This window comes from Dendrobates tinctorius, unplaced genomic scaffold (assembly GCF_039654945.1).
Source record: "Dendrobates tinctorius isolate UK_male_01 unplaced genomic scaffold, ASM3965494v1 ptg000026l, whole genome shotgun sequence".
Taxonomy (NCBI): domain Eukaryota; kingdom Metazoa; phylum Chordata; class Amphibia; order Anura; family Dendrobatidae; genus Dendrobates; species Dendrobates tinctorius.
The window spans coordinates 14,919,073-14,933,621 of NW_027361694.1; the positions used below are offsets into that span (position 1 = coordinate 14,919,073).

Consider the following 14,549-nt stretch of genomic DNA (forward strand, 5'->3'; position numbering starts at 1 on the left):
GAAAACTGCGTTCCCATTTTTTCATCATTTGCATGCTTTTTCACATGTCTATCGATCCTGTGATTTCCATAAACCGACGACTTTCCCTTCTTGGTGTTGCATTTTCAATGTTGAGGAGTGTATGCATCACCTCTGCAGAAATTGGATATATTTTACTGTGCTTGCAGAAACAGATACTAAACAGAAAAGGGAACAAATGGAACCACAAGAAAAATGCACTTAACTATTCTTAAGTTCCACACGACATGTTTCTTACCAAAGTGCATTTCAGGTTCTACACATCGGACACTGTGATTGCGGGTAAGTTTACATGTTTCCTTTACCATGCGAGTGTTAGAAATAGTAATCATAAATAGATTATTTTATTTTCAGAAGAATTTAACATTTCTCTTAAACTCTCCTTAGTAATTTTGTACAGTCATGTCCAAAACAAAGTTTTTGCTTAAATGTCTGGAATTTCGCTTTATAAAACTGCATCTTCAAATATAAGGTAATATATACTACAGTTACTCTATTAGTTACCGATGAGGTTCATTTTACAGGGATAAAGCACTGAATCGCAGTTTATACAGTGTAAAAATCTGCAGAAAATTAAGGGAGGTGAACGAACTCTCTAACTTAAAAGCACACATACAGTACTGTGCAAAAGTTTTAGGCTGGTGTGGAAAAAATGCTGCAAAGTAAAAATGCTTTCAAAGATACAGATGTTAATGGCTTATTTTTATCAATTAACAAAATGGAAAGTGAATAATATTTGGTGTGATAATAACAACTTCTAGGTACAGTTGCACACAGTTTTTGAAGGAACTCGGCAGGTTGAAGTTCGAAATATCTTGGAGAGCTAAGCAGAGATCTTCTGTGGATGTAGGCTTGTGTAAATTTTTCTATTTCCTCATGTAATCTCAGACAGACTCAATGATATTGATATTAGGTCTCTGTGGAAGCCATACCGTCACTTTCAGGGCTCCTTGCTCTTTACTCTGTATATTTTGGGTTATTGTCATGCTGCAGAATAAATTTAGAGCCAATGAGCCGCCTGGTATCAACATTGAGGACACCATTAATACTGACTGAATCTCCAAATCTGTTGGCTGAAAAACAGCCCTAAACTTGCAAGGGATCTCCACCATGTTTAATTGCTACATGCATGTACTCATTAGAATACTGCTCTCCAGCCATTCAGTGCACAATCTGACTTTAGTTACAGCCAAATAGCTCAAATTTTAACTCATCAGTCTATCACACCTGCAGTCATATATTTCCATATATTGTTGAGTTACTTGGGCTTGTTTCTATGAACAGTAGATGGTTGTAGCTGGGTCCTAGTGGTTGCTGCCAGTTCTGACCAGATGGAACTGCTAGACATCTTACAATTAAGAATCGAAGAAAGCATGATGTGCATTTCATCTGCTGCACCAAGTTTAATTGGCTGATCATTGCATATGTGGTTGTTAATGTTGTCCTTCTTTGAGTGCTTCTTCAAAAATAGCCTGGACAGCACAATACGACACCCTAGTTTGCCTTGAAATCTTTGAATAAGAGACCTTGATATTGCCGTATAACAACAGTATATCTTGTTGCCGTGTTCCATCTTGACCTCTGATATAAACCTTGAAACTTCCAATTTGTAGCTTGAATTTTGCTGTTCCTTACGCAGCTTAAAGCCTCCTACACATCTGCTTCTGTTTCAGTTAATATCTATGTTTCAAACTAAACACGAAAATGATGATCATTATCACCTGTTAGGTATAATTGGTCATGCATACAACTGACTATATTTGTACAATACCCCTAGCTTTTTTCGAGTGTACCTGGAATAAAGAATTGATGCTGTTTGAAGGCAAAGGGTGGTTACAGCAAATATTGATTTGATTTTGATCTCTCTTTTGTTAATTTCATTTGCATATTGTTTATTTATAAAAAATAAACTCTAAAATCTGTAAAGCATTATAAGGGCTCAGGCAGACGTATGTGGATCTTGGTATGATCATAGACTGGACAGGAGTGTGGCATCCTCATAGAAATATATATCATCATCATGCTCCAGTAGGAAGACCCGAGGCCAGTCCATGCATTGCAGACAGTCCGCAATCTGACCGAGATCCACGGCTATCCGTAGGAAACCTTACTTTGCAAAATGTTTTGCACACCTAATAGTTTTGCACAGTACTGTATATCTTTCACAGGCTAGTGACTGCACAAAATAAATGTAAGTAATAAGGTCTATAACAAATTGCACAAAACAAATAAAATAAAACAATTAAAAAAGTCGGAAATAAGTTGCCAATTTGTAACCATATATACAGCGGGGAAAAATGTATTTAGTCAGCCACCAATTGTGCAAGCTCTTCCACTTAAAACGATGACAGAGGCCAGTAATTGACATCATAGGTAGACCACAACTATGAGAGTCAAAATGAGAAAACAAATCCAGAAAATCACTTTGTCTGATTTGGCAAGATTTATTTTGCAAATTATGATGGAAAATAAGTATTTGGTCATAAACAAAAGTTCATCTCAATATTTTGTTATATATCCTTTCTTGGCAAAGTCAGAGGTCAAATGGTGGCCAACTAAATACTTTTTTACCCACTGTAATTGAGCTGATGTTGCAAACTCATAAAACAATATCTACTATGCATATAATTGAGTTGGTAGATGCACATTTTCAATTAATCACCATGTTGTATACATACATGTTGAAGGATATTACAATTGTTCAGTTTACCATAGATCCATATTATTGTCGTGTCATACATTTGTGTGAAAAAGTGTTTGCCCCTTCCTGATTTCCTATTCTTTTGCATGTTTTTCACACTTAAATGTTTCAGATCACCAAGCAAATGTAAATATTAGACAAGGATAACACAACACATAAGGCAGTTTTGAAATTAAGGTCTTTATTATTAAGGGTAAAGAAATCCCAACCTACAGGGCCCTGTATGAAAAAGTGATTGCCTCCTAAACCTAATAACTGATTGGGTCACCCTTAGCAGCAGCAACTGCAATAAAGCATTTGCGATGACAAGCAATGAGTCTTTAATATGCACCGTGGAGGAATTTTGGACGAGTCATCTTTGCAGCATTATTATAAATCAGCCACACTGGAGCGTTTCCGAGCATGAACTGCCTTTTTAAGGTGATGCCACACCATCTCAATCGAATTAAGGACAGGACTTTTACTAGGCCACTCCAAAGACTTAATTTTGTTTTTCTTAATCCATTCAGAGGTGGACTTGCTGGTGTGTTTTTGATCATTATCCTACTGCATAACACAAGTGTGCTTCAGGTTGAGGTCATGAACAGATGGCCGGACATTCTCCTTCAGGATTTTTTGGTAGACAGCAGAATTCATGGTTCCATTTACCACAGCAAATGAGGTCTTGAAGCAGCAAAACATTCCCAAACTTCACACTATCATCACCATATTTTACTGTTGGCATGATGTTCCTTTTCTGAAATGTTGTGTTACTTCTATGCCAGATGTAATGGCACAAAGACCTTCCAAAAAGTTAAGCTTTTGTCTTATCAGTTCACCGAATATTCTTCGAAAAGTCTTGAGAATCATCAAGATGTTTTCTACCCATACTGAGACAAGCTTTTTTGTTCTTTATGCTCAGCAGTGGTTTCCGTTTTGCCATGCAGGATATTTTTGCCAGTTTGGAGTCATGAACACTGACCATAACTGAGGCAAGTGAGGCCTGCAGTTCTTTGGATTTTGTGTGGGGTGTTTTGGGACCTCTTGGGTGAGTTGTGGCTGCACTCTTGAGGTAATTTTGGTCTGCTGCCCACTCTTGAGAAGCTTCACCACTGTTCCATGTTTTCACCATTTGTGGATAATGGCTGTTACTGTGGTTCAATGGAGTCCCAAAGAACCTTTTCCAGACTGATAGATTCCAATTGCTTTGTTTCTCATTTGCTCCATAATTTCTTTGGATCACAGCATGATGTCTAGCTTTTTAGGAGCTTTTGGTCTACTTCACTTTGTCAGTCAGGTCCTATTTAAGTAATTTATTGACTGAGAAAAGGTGTGGCAATTATCAGACCTGCATGTGGCTAAGAAATTTGAACTCCGTTTCCAAATGATTTGATAAACCACAGTTAATTTATGTTTTGATGGGGAGGGGCAATACATTTATCACAAAGGGCCCTGTAGGTTTGTTCTTCTTTTTTCCTTAATAATAATAAAGACCTTCCTTTAAAAACTGCATATTATGTTGTGTTATCTTCGTCTAATATTTTAATTTTTTTGGTGATCTGAAACATATAATTGTGCCAAATATGCAAAAGCTAGGAAACCAGGAAGGGGCAAACACGTTTTCACACATCTGTATGTTCTTAACATTCCAATCTGCTATTTCTTATAGATGTGATGGGAGGAAGCTGCATAACACCCACTATAACAATTAGTTGGGTTACAGCTGCTACAAGGCTTTTTAGAGAGATTTGCCATTCTCTAACTTTATTATGTAGTTACATAGAGTAAATGATGGCAAGGCATATTTGTATTGAGAGCTATAGGAAATTTGGGTGAAGGCCCTTGTGACAGTAACAATTGTGGTCACGATGGGCAGCATGGTGGCTTAGTGGTTAGCACTGTTGCTTTGGAGCACTGATTCATATCCCACCATGGACCACATCTGCAAGCCGTTTGTATGTTCTCCCCAGGTTTACGTCGGTTTAACCCAGATTCTCCGTTTTCCTCCCACACGCCAAAGACATACACTACCGTTCAAAAGTTTGGGGTCACCCAGACAATTTTGTGTTTTCCATTAAAACTCATACATTTATTAATCAAATGAGTTGCCAAATGAATTTAAAATCTAGTACAGACAAAATAAATAGAAGAGACAGAAGATTCGGCACTTCTCCTTAACCCCTAAGCAGTTCCATGACTGCTATTCAAGTCCAAAATCACACACCTGGACCGACCGCCAAACTACCGTCCGAACGGGTGCTCAATCCAGAAAAGCAAACATGTAATCTGATTATGTACAAAAGAGAAACGACGACTGTTTCACACACTTGCGTCGTCCACTCTCTGTACGTTCCTCCCGTGCCAATGCCTTTTAATCAATAAAGAATTTTCACGACAGAACGGTGAGTGCCATCACTTTTTTCTCTTTTGTACATAATAAAATCTAGTCCAGACATTGACAAGGTTCGAAAAAAAGATTTTTATTTGCAATAATAATTTTCTTCTTCGAGCTTTGCTTTCATCAAAGAATGCTCCCTTTGCAGCAATTACAGCATTGCAGACCTTTGGAATTCTATCAGTTAATTTCCTGAGGTAATCTGGAGAAAATCGGTTCTTTTTGCGTACCTTACGGTCAAGCTGCTCCCACAACAGCTCAATGGGGTTGAGATCTGGTGACTGCGCTGGCCACACCGTTACAGATAGAATACCAGCTGCCTGCTTCTTCCCTAAATAGTTCTTGCATAATTTGGAGGTGTGCTTTGGGTCATTGTCCTGTTGTAGGATGAAATTGGCTCCAATCAAGTGCTGTCAATCAAGGTTGGTAGCTATCGGATTGCAGACCCCTGATCCTATACACCACAACTAACAGTAGCCGTGGGGGGTTCCTACGGTGCCCTAGACCCCTCATCACAGCCGGAGAACTACATAAACCTAAAGAAGGAAAGGGGAAATCTAAACTGCCCCAGAGCAGACCCCAAAGCAATAGACAGCCCCCAACATGTATTGTCGATGAAAACACAAACACAGACAGAAAGACAGGCTGAGCAAATGATGGGGCCCAACTAACTAGATAGGACAGGACAGAAAAAATGCTGGCTGCAATCCACAAAAAACCCTACCAAAAATGTCCCAACTGTCTGATAGGGAAAAAGGCCCTGAAGTCGCTAGACTTCAAAATCACTATATCAGCACTCAGGTATATTCTGAAAACAGAGCTAAGAGATCAACTGATCAGAGACAAAAATGGAAATCAGCCCGTCCCAACCAGGACTGGCTGAATACAAACACTAAGGAAACCAGACAAAATCTCATGGAATAATAGCAGGGCAAAAACTTAGCTTTTAGTAGACAGGAACTAAGCTGGATGCAAGAGCTCAGAGCAGAAAGGATCACCAGCAGCCCTGCAGGGCGTCGGCTGCCTTATATCCACTCAGAAATAACAGATGTCCAATCACACTCCGCCTGTTCAGATGACAGGTTCTTCCCATCCCAATCAATTTCACTACTTCTCTTCACCAGCAGAGGGAGTTCATCAGACATCAAAGGTGAAGGGGAGAATGAACTCACAAGAGTATGGCATGGCGTTGCAAAATGGAGTGATAGCCTTACTTATTCAAAATCCCTTTTACCTTGTACAAATCTCCCACTTTACCAGCATCAAAGCATCCCCAGACCATCACATTACCATGCTTGACAGATGGCGTCAGGCACTCTTCCAGCATCTTTTCAGTTGCTCTGCGTCTCACAAATGTTCTTCTTTGTGATCCAAACACCTCAAACTTGGATTCGTCTGTCCATAACACTTTTTACCAATCTTCCTCTGTCCAATGCCTATGTTCTTTTGTCCATATTAACCCCTTCATGACCAAGCCTATTTTGACCTTAATGACCAGGCCATTTTTTGCAATTCTGACCAGTGTCCCTTTATGAGTTAATACCTCAGGAACGCTTTCATGTTAGTGGTAAATTTAGGTTGATAATTTTTGCGTTTATTTGTCAAAAAATCAGAAATTTGGCGAAAATTTAGAAAATTTTGCAATTTTCAAATTTTGAATTTTTATTCTGTTAAACCAGACAGTTATGTGACACAAAATAGTTACTAAATAACATTTCTCACATGTCTACTTTACATCAGCACAATTTTGGAAACAAAATATTTTTTTGTTAGGAAGTTATAAGGGTTAAAAGTTGATCAGCGATTTCTCATTTTTACAATAAAATGTATAAAACCATTTTTTTAGGGACCACCTCACATTTCAAGTCACTTTGAGGGGTCTATATGGCAGAAAATACCCAAAAGTTACACCATTCTAAAAACTGCACCCCTCAAGCTACTCAAAACTACATTCAAGAAGATTATTAACCCTTCAGGTGTTTCACAGGAACTAAAGCAATGTGGAAAGAAAAAATGGACATCTTAATTTTTCCAACAAAAATTTTCTTTTAGCATCAATTTTTTCATTTTCACATGGGAAACAGGATAAAATGGATCCTAAAATTTGTTGGGCAATTTCTCCTGAGTACAACGATACCTCATATGTGGTCATAAACCACTGTTTGGGCGCACGGCAGGGCTCAGAAGGGAAGGAGCGCCATTTGACTTTTTGAATGAAAAATTAGCTCCAATCGTTATCAGACACCATGTCGCATTTGGAGAGCCCCTGTGCACCTAAACATTGGAGCTCCCCCACAAGTGACCCCATTTTGGAAACTAGACCCCCTAAGGAACTTATCTAGATGTGTAGGGAGCACTTTGAACCCCCAAGTGCTTCACAAAAGTTTATAACACAGAGCAGTGAAAATAAAAAATAATTTTTTTTCCTCAAAAATGATTTTTAGCACACTATTTTTAATTTTCACAAGGCTAACAGGAGAAATTGGACCACAAATCTTGTTGTTCAGTTTGTCCTGAGTACGCTGGTACCCCATATGTGGGGGGGAACCACTGTTTGGGCACACGGCAGGGCTCAGAAGGGAAGGAGCGCCATTTGACTTTTTGAAATGCAAATTACTTCCAATCGTTAGCGGACACCATGTCGTGTTTGGAGAGCCCCTGTGTGCCTAAACATTGGAGCTCCCCACAAATGACCCCATTTTGGAAACTAGACCCCGTAAGGAACTTATCTAGATGTGTGGTGAGCACCTTGAACCTTCAAGTGCTTCACAAAAGTTTATAACGCAGAGCCGTGAAAATTAAAAAAAAAATTTTCCCTCAAAAAATTATTTTTTAGTGCGCAATTTTTTATTTTCACAAGGGTACCAGGATAAATTAGACCCCAAAATTTGTTGTCCAGTTTGTCCCGAGTACGCTGGTACCCCACATGTGGGGGGGAACCACTGTTTGGGCACACGTCGAGGCTCGGAAGGGAAGTAGTGACATTTTGAAATGCTGATCTAGATGCTTATCTAGATGCATAGTGATCACTCTGAACCCCCAGGTACTTCACAAATTGATCTGTAAAAACAAAAAAAAATACTTTTTTTCACAAAAATTTTCTTTTAGCCTCAGTTTTTTCATTTTCACATGGGCAACAGAATAAAATGGATCCTAAAATTTGTTGAGCAATTTCTCCTGACTGCACAGATACCTCATATGTGGTCATAAACCACTGTTTGGGTGCATGGCAGGGCCCGGAAAGCAAGGAGCACCATTTGACTTTTTGAATGAAAAATTAGCTCCAATCGTTATCGGACACCATGTCGCATTTGGAGAGCCCCTGTGCACCTAAACATTGGAGCTCCCCCACAAGTGACCCCATTTTGGAGACTAGACCCCCCAAGGAACTTATCTAGATGTGTGGTGAGCACCTTGAACCCCCAAGTGCTTCACAGAAGTTTATAACGCAGAGACGTGAAGATAAAAAATATTTTTTTCCTCAAAAAAAATGATTTTTAGCTAGCAATTTTTTTTTTCACAAGGGTAGCAAGATAAATTGTACCACAAAAGTTGTTGTCCAGTTTGTCCTGAGTACGCTGATACCCCATATGTGGGGGATGACCACTGTTTGGGTACACGTCGGGGCTCAGAAGGGAAGTAGTGACATTATGAAATGATGACTTTGATGGAATGGTCCACGGGCATCATGTTACATTTGCAGAACCCCTGATGTACCTAAACTGTGGAACCCCCCACAAGTGACCCCATTTTGGAAACTAGACCCCCCAAGGAACTTATCTAGATGTGTGGTGAGCACCTTGAACCCCCAAGTGCTTCACAGAAGTTTATAACGCAGAGACGTGAAAATAAAAAATATTTTTTTTCCTCAAAAAAAATGATTTTTAGCCAGCAATTTTTTTTTTCACAAGGGTAGCAGGATAAATTGGACCCCAAAAGTTGTTGTACAGTTTGTCCTGAGTACGCTGGTGCCCCATATATGGGGGAACTATTGTTTGGGCACACGTAAAGGCTCGGAATGGAAGTAGTGGCGTTTTGAAATGCAGACTTTGATGGAATGGTCTGCGGTCGTCATTACGTTTGCAGAGTCCCTGATGTGCCTAAACAATAGAAACCCCCCACAAGTGACCCCATTTTGGAAACTAGACCTCCCAAGTAACTTAATTAGATGCCTGGTGAGCACTTTGGACCCCAAAGTGCTTCACAGAAGTTTATAACGCAGAGACGTGAAAATAAAAAATAAAAAATTTTCCACAAAAATATTTTTTTAGCGCCCAATTTTTTATTTTCCCAAGGGTACCAGAAGAAATTAGACCCCCAAAGTTGTTGTGCAATTTTTCTTGAGTACGCTGATACCCCATATGTTGGGGTAAACCACTGTTTGGGCACACGTCGGGGCTTGGAAGGGAGGAAGCACCGTTTAACTTTTTGAACGCAAAATTGGCTGGAATCAATGGTTGCACCATGTCGCGTTTGGAGACCCCCTGATGTGCCTAAACAGTGGAAACCCCTCAATTCTAACTCCAGCCCTAACCCCAACACACCCCTAACCACAGCCCTAACCCCAACACATCCCTAACCCTAATCCCAACCCTAACCATAACCCTAACCACAAGCCTAACCCTAATTCCAACCCTAATTCCAACCCTCACCCTCTTTCCAACCCTAACCCTCTTTCCAACCCTAATCCTCTTTCCAACCCTAACCCTCTTTCCAACCCTAACCCTAACCCTCTTTTAACCCTAACCCTAATCCTCTTTTCAACCCTAACCCTCTTTTCAACCCTAACCTTCTTTTCAACCCTAACCCTAATGGAAAACTAAAAATAAAAATATTTTCTTTATTTTATTAGTTCTGCCTAGCTATGGGGGTGATAATCGGGGGGTTTATTTACTTTTTCTTTCATTTTGATCACTGTGAGAGTGATCAAAATGAAACAATGGAATCTGCAGCCGGCAGATTCGGGCGGGCGCACTGCGCATGCGCCCGCCATTTTCCAAGATGGCGGCGCCCATCATCCGGACCCGAGGGACACCGGGAGGGACGGGGGACTCAGGAGGTACCGGGGGGGTGAGGGGGGGATCGGAGGCTGGCGGGGAGCAGAGGGAATGGGAGGGGGGCAGATGATGACAGCGGCGGCAGATCGCCGCTGTCATTCAGTTGCGGGGGGGCGATCGCCGGTAGGGTGGGTGGAATCGGTGTCTCCAGCCATGTCCGATGCTACAGCAGCGTCGGACATGGCTGGATTGTAATATTTCATCAATTTTCATTGATGAAATATTACTATCGCTCTGATTGGCTGTTTCACTTTTAACAGCCAATCAGAGCGATCATAGCCACGTGGGGGCGAAGCCACGCCCCCTGTGGTATATTACAAAGCCCCCTGTATCTGCAGGTCGGGTGACCTTTCAGTGACCTAGGTCACCCGACCCGCAGGGGGGCTTTAAAGTCATGACGCCACATAGGCGTCACTGGTCAGATTTGAACCAGGTTTCATGACGCCTATGTGGCGTCATTGGTCGTGAAGGGGTTAATCTTCTCCTTTTATTAGCCAGTCTCAGATATGGCTTTTTCTTTGCCACTCTGCCCTGAAGGCCAGCATCCCGAACTCGCCTCTTCACTGTAGGCATTGACACTGGCGTTTTGTGCATACTATTTAATGAAGATGTCAGTTGAGGACCTGTGAGGCGTCAATTTCTCAAACTACAGACTCTAATGTACTTGTCTTGTTGCTCAGTTGTGCAGCGGGGCCTCCCACTTCTCTTTCCACTCTGGTTAGAGCCTGTTTGTGCTCTCCTGTGAACGCAGTAGTACACACCGTGGTTGGAAATTTTCAGTTTCTTGGCAGCTTCTTGCATGGAATAGCCTTCATTTCTAAGAACAAGAATAGACTGTTGAGTTTCACATGAAAGTTCTTTTTTTCTGGCCATTTTGAGAGATTAATGCAACCAACAAATGTAATGCTCCAGATTCTCAAAGGAAGGTCAGGTTTATAGCTTCTCTGTGCTAACATACTTGCACAAGGGTTTTCAAGAGTATTCTAAACATCCATTAGCCTTCTTACACAGTTAGCAAACACAAAGTACCATAAGAACACTGGAGTGATGGTTGTTGGAAATGGGCCTCTATACACCTATGAAGATACTGCATTACAAACCAGACGTTTGCAGCTAGAATAGTCAATTACCACATTAACAATGTATAGAGTGCATTTCTGAATCATTTAATGTTAGCTTCATTGGAAAAAAAACTGTGCTTTTCTTTCAAAAATAAGGAAATTTCTAAGTATCATAGGGGACAGTGATCTTATTGTACGTGAAGTGCTGCAGAATATGATGGCGCTGTATAAGCAATGCATAATAAATAATGATGTTTGTAACCCAGCATTCAAATACAAAAATATGCTGTAACTTTATTGATTGAAGCTTTATTGTGATTTTGCTCTGATAACTTGTTTTTTCTTATAGATGCCTATAGTGTCAGTAATGCTTAATGGATCTTCAATGGGATAACAGTTCTACCACAAATGGAAACTTCTGTCAAGTCATCAGTCAATCAGCCACAGAGAGCATTCTTTTTCCAATGTATTACACTTTTGTGTTAATCGTTGGTTTCTGCGGAAACATTTTGGCCATTCATCTGATTATCAAGAGAGCAAAAAAAGTGAAATCTTCTGAAATCTATATTATCAACCTGGCAGTTTCGGATGCCCTATTTACCCTCGCTCTGCCTGGACGAATCGTCTATTACATTTTACGTTCCAATTGGGTTTTTGGAGACTGGATGTGCAGACTGACCGCATTCATTTTCTATATGAATACCTATGTTGGGATTTATTTTATGACTTGTATCAGTGTTGACCGCTATATCGCTGTGGTGCATGCCACAAAGTACAGAAAGTTCAGGAAGGCCCGCAATGCTAAATTCATCAGTGTTGCAGTTTGGTGCCTTGTGTTCCTGCAGACAGTGCCCCTACTTCTGAAGTCAATGACACAGGTGATAGGTAATTCTGTGACATGCATGGAATTCTTCAACTTTGTAACAGTTCCTATGCTGCCCCTGCTGATCCTGATAGCTTGTGTTTTGGGGTATATTGCACCCATAGGAGTCATTCTCTTTTGTTCTCTCCAGATTAATATAAAACTTTGCAAGTTATTAAAGGAGAATGATGGAAAACAACATTTTAACAAGGCATTTACAGTTATCATGACTGTGCTAGTGTCAGTGGTATCATGCTTTACCCCATACCATATAACTGTAATCCAATTCATGGTACGGAAATTACTGTATGTACCGTCCTGCCAAGAAAGTATGGTGTTCAAGAGGACACTCCAGATCACTGTGGCTCTCATGAACATAAACTGCTGTATAGATCCTATCATCTATTTCTTTGCTTTGAAAGCTTATAAAAGAAAGATTGTCAACGTATTCAAAAGAAATGGCTCAATTTCAACAGTGGTGCCAGAAAGAGAAAGTCAGGAAGCAACATTGGATGCCCTACGATAGAGAATTCATGTCACTGGGGAAAGTTGGCTCTATACATCCAATATGTCCTGTAATTCATGTTATATATTATAGTTATCAAAACTATATCAGTCCATTAAAAAGATTTTACCCTAATCTTTGTCACACTCATTCTTCTGACACCTACTGGATTATACATTTATGACTCATAGGTGATAAATGTAGTATATGAGAAAACACCTTTAAAGGTTTGTTCCCATCTTCATAAATGGGTATTGTCAGTGAGTACTTGTGAATACAAGCAATTTACTGTTAACATTTTCAGCCGTTCTTGAGATATTACACACTTTTCATCTGTTTACATCCTGTTATCTTAGAGACCAACCACTGCTTCTAGACAGGACAACATTATCTACTGAGCTTGTAAGCATCATCTAAAAGCTTGCCAGAATTGTTGAAGCACACTGTGACTTTCTGTTCCTCGCCAGCTTCAGTACAGCGCTTACAAGCTAAACAGCAGTGTTTGGTCTCTTAGGCACTGAGCAAACAAAACAAAAGTGTTAATATCTCAAGAACAACTGCAAGAACTATCTGACAATATTCATCAATATTCAAGTAACTCTTGCAAAGACCAGTAATTCTTTTTTATGGCCAACCCTTTCTCTATTACTGAGAAATCAGCATTTGAATAGATATGTAAATGAGGCTGTAGATCTGAAGCCTTTGTCACTCCAGCTCTATTCCTCACCTAGTGCCAATTTTGATGAAGGTGTGTCTCCCCCAGAGCGGGATACTAAGGTCGCCGGGCAGTGTTAGATTCAGGAGGTCACAGGGGTGGCAGCTGTGCCCTGTGCCTGTGCTCCAGGGACAGTGAAATGGGGGTTGAAAAATAAAGTAAAAATAAAAGAAATTTGAAAAAGAGTAAGGGAGTGAGGTAAAATTGTGTGCGTGCAGTGGTCTCTAGCAGAGAAAGCATAACTCCCATTGCTTACAAAACACATACAAAACAGTACATATTTAACCATTTTGTGGCAGCATAGACACGGGGCGCCATATTCCCCCTAGTTAAAGATAGCATGTCCTTGGTCTACACTGCTGAACATAAGCGTATAACAAAATGACAACATTTAACCTGAGTATAGGCGAACAGTCACATTAACTGATTTGAGTCGTGGATTACAGCCCAAAACCACTTCTGATTGGTTGGATTGTCCCTGAGTGCAGCTGCAGGGCACACAGACCATAATATGAAATTCACTGCACTGGCTGGTTTAGATGGCTTCCTGCCATGGCACGATGAACAGTTTTCCTCTCAAGTTTATGAGTCTTTACAAAAGTTTTTTTAGTAGAATAAGGCATACTAACTTCTGAAATCTCACATTAGTCCATGTGGGCTAACATTTTTAGCAGCGTTACCTAAAGCAAAGTGCAATGTAAGTACAACTCAAAACTAACTCATTAATCTTAATATTCTATGAGAATATTTTGCAAATCATTTCTATAGCGAGAAGGGGTTTGACCCTGTGTGCTACGCTGTGACCTGCGCAAGATAGGAATACTAGACAACTTCCAATGACTCTCTGAACCTACCATGGGTACAACAGGTTCACTGCTGACTGTGGGCAAGCTTTCTGATTCTTCCGCATGCAAATTGTTAGTGGTTGGCATTAGCGACTCATCGCTTCCAGAACAATTTGGTGTCTCTGGTAAAGACCATTGTGGGAAAACCATCACTGGAACTACCACTGCGTTGTTAACTTGTAGCCCAGAACTAGGGAATTCACCTAGAAAAGTGCGAATCTTTGTATCAGCCTTTTCTTTTAGCTTAGAATTTTCCTTAGTCTCAACTCTTTCATGCAATTGTGCTGGACATACCTTCAGATTGTCTCTTGATACGGTAGTACACGTTTTTCCGCCGTCTTTGGAGATAGTACACACTTTGCTGTTGTCATAGCTAGACGGTTGAATAGTTTAAGGCTGGGCCTCCCATTG

General features: G+C 40.4%; 1 protein-coding gene across 1 annotated transcript; it reads left to right on the top strand.

Annotated features, from left to right (window-relative positions):
* Window positions 1-215: 215 nt before the first annotated feature.
* Window positions 216-12,644, top strand: LOC141084646 (G-protein coupled receptor 183-like). The gene is made up of 2 exons (XM_073569469.1): window positions 216-300; window positions 11,561-12,644. The coding sequence occupies exon 2, from the start codon at window positions 11,586-11,588 to the stop codon at window positions 12,597-12,599; it is 1,014 nt and encodes a 337-aa protein (XP_073425570.1). The 5' UTR covers window positions 216-300; window positions 11,561-11,585; the 3' UTR covers window positions 12,600-12,644.
* Window positions 12,645-14,549: the final 1,905 nt, after the last annotated feature.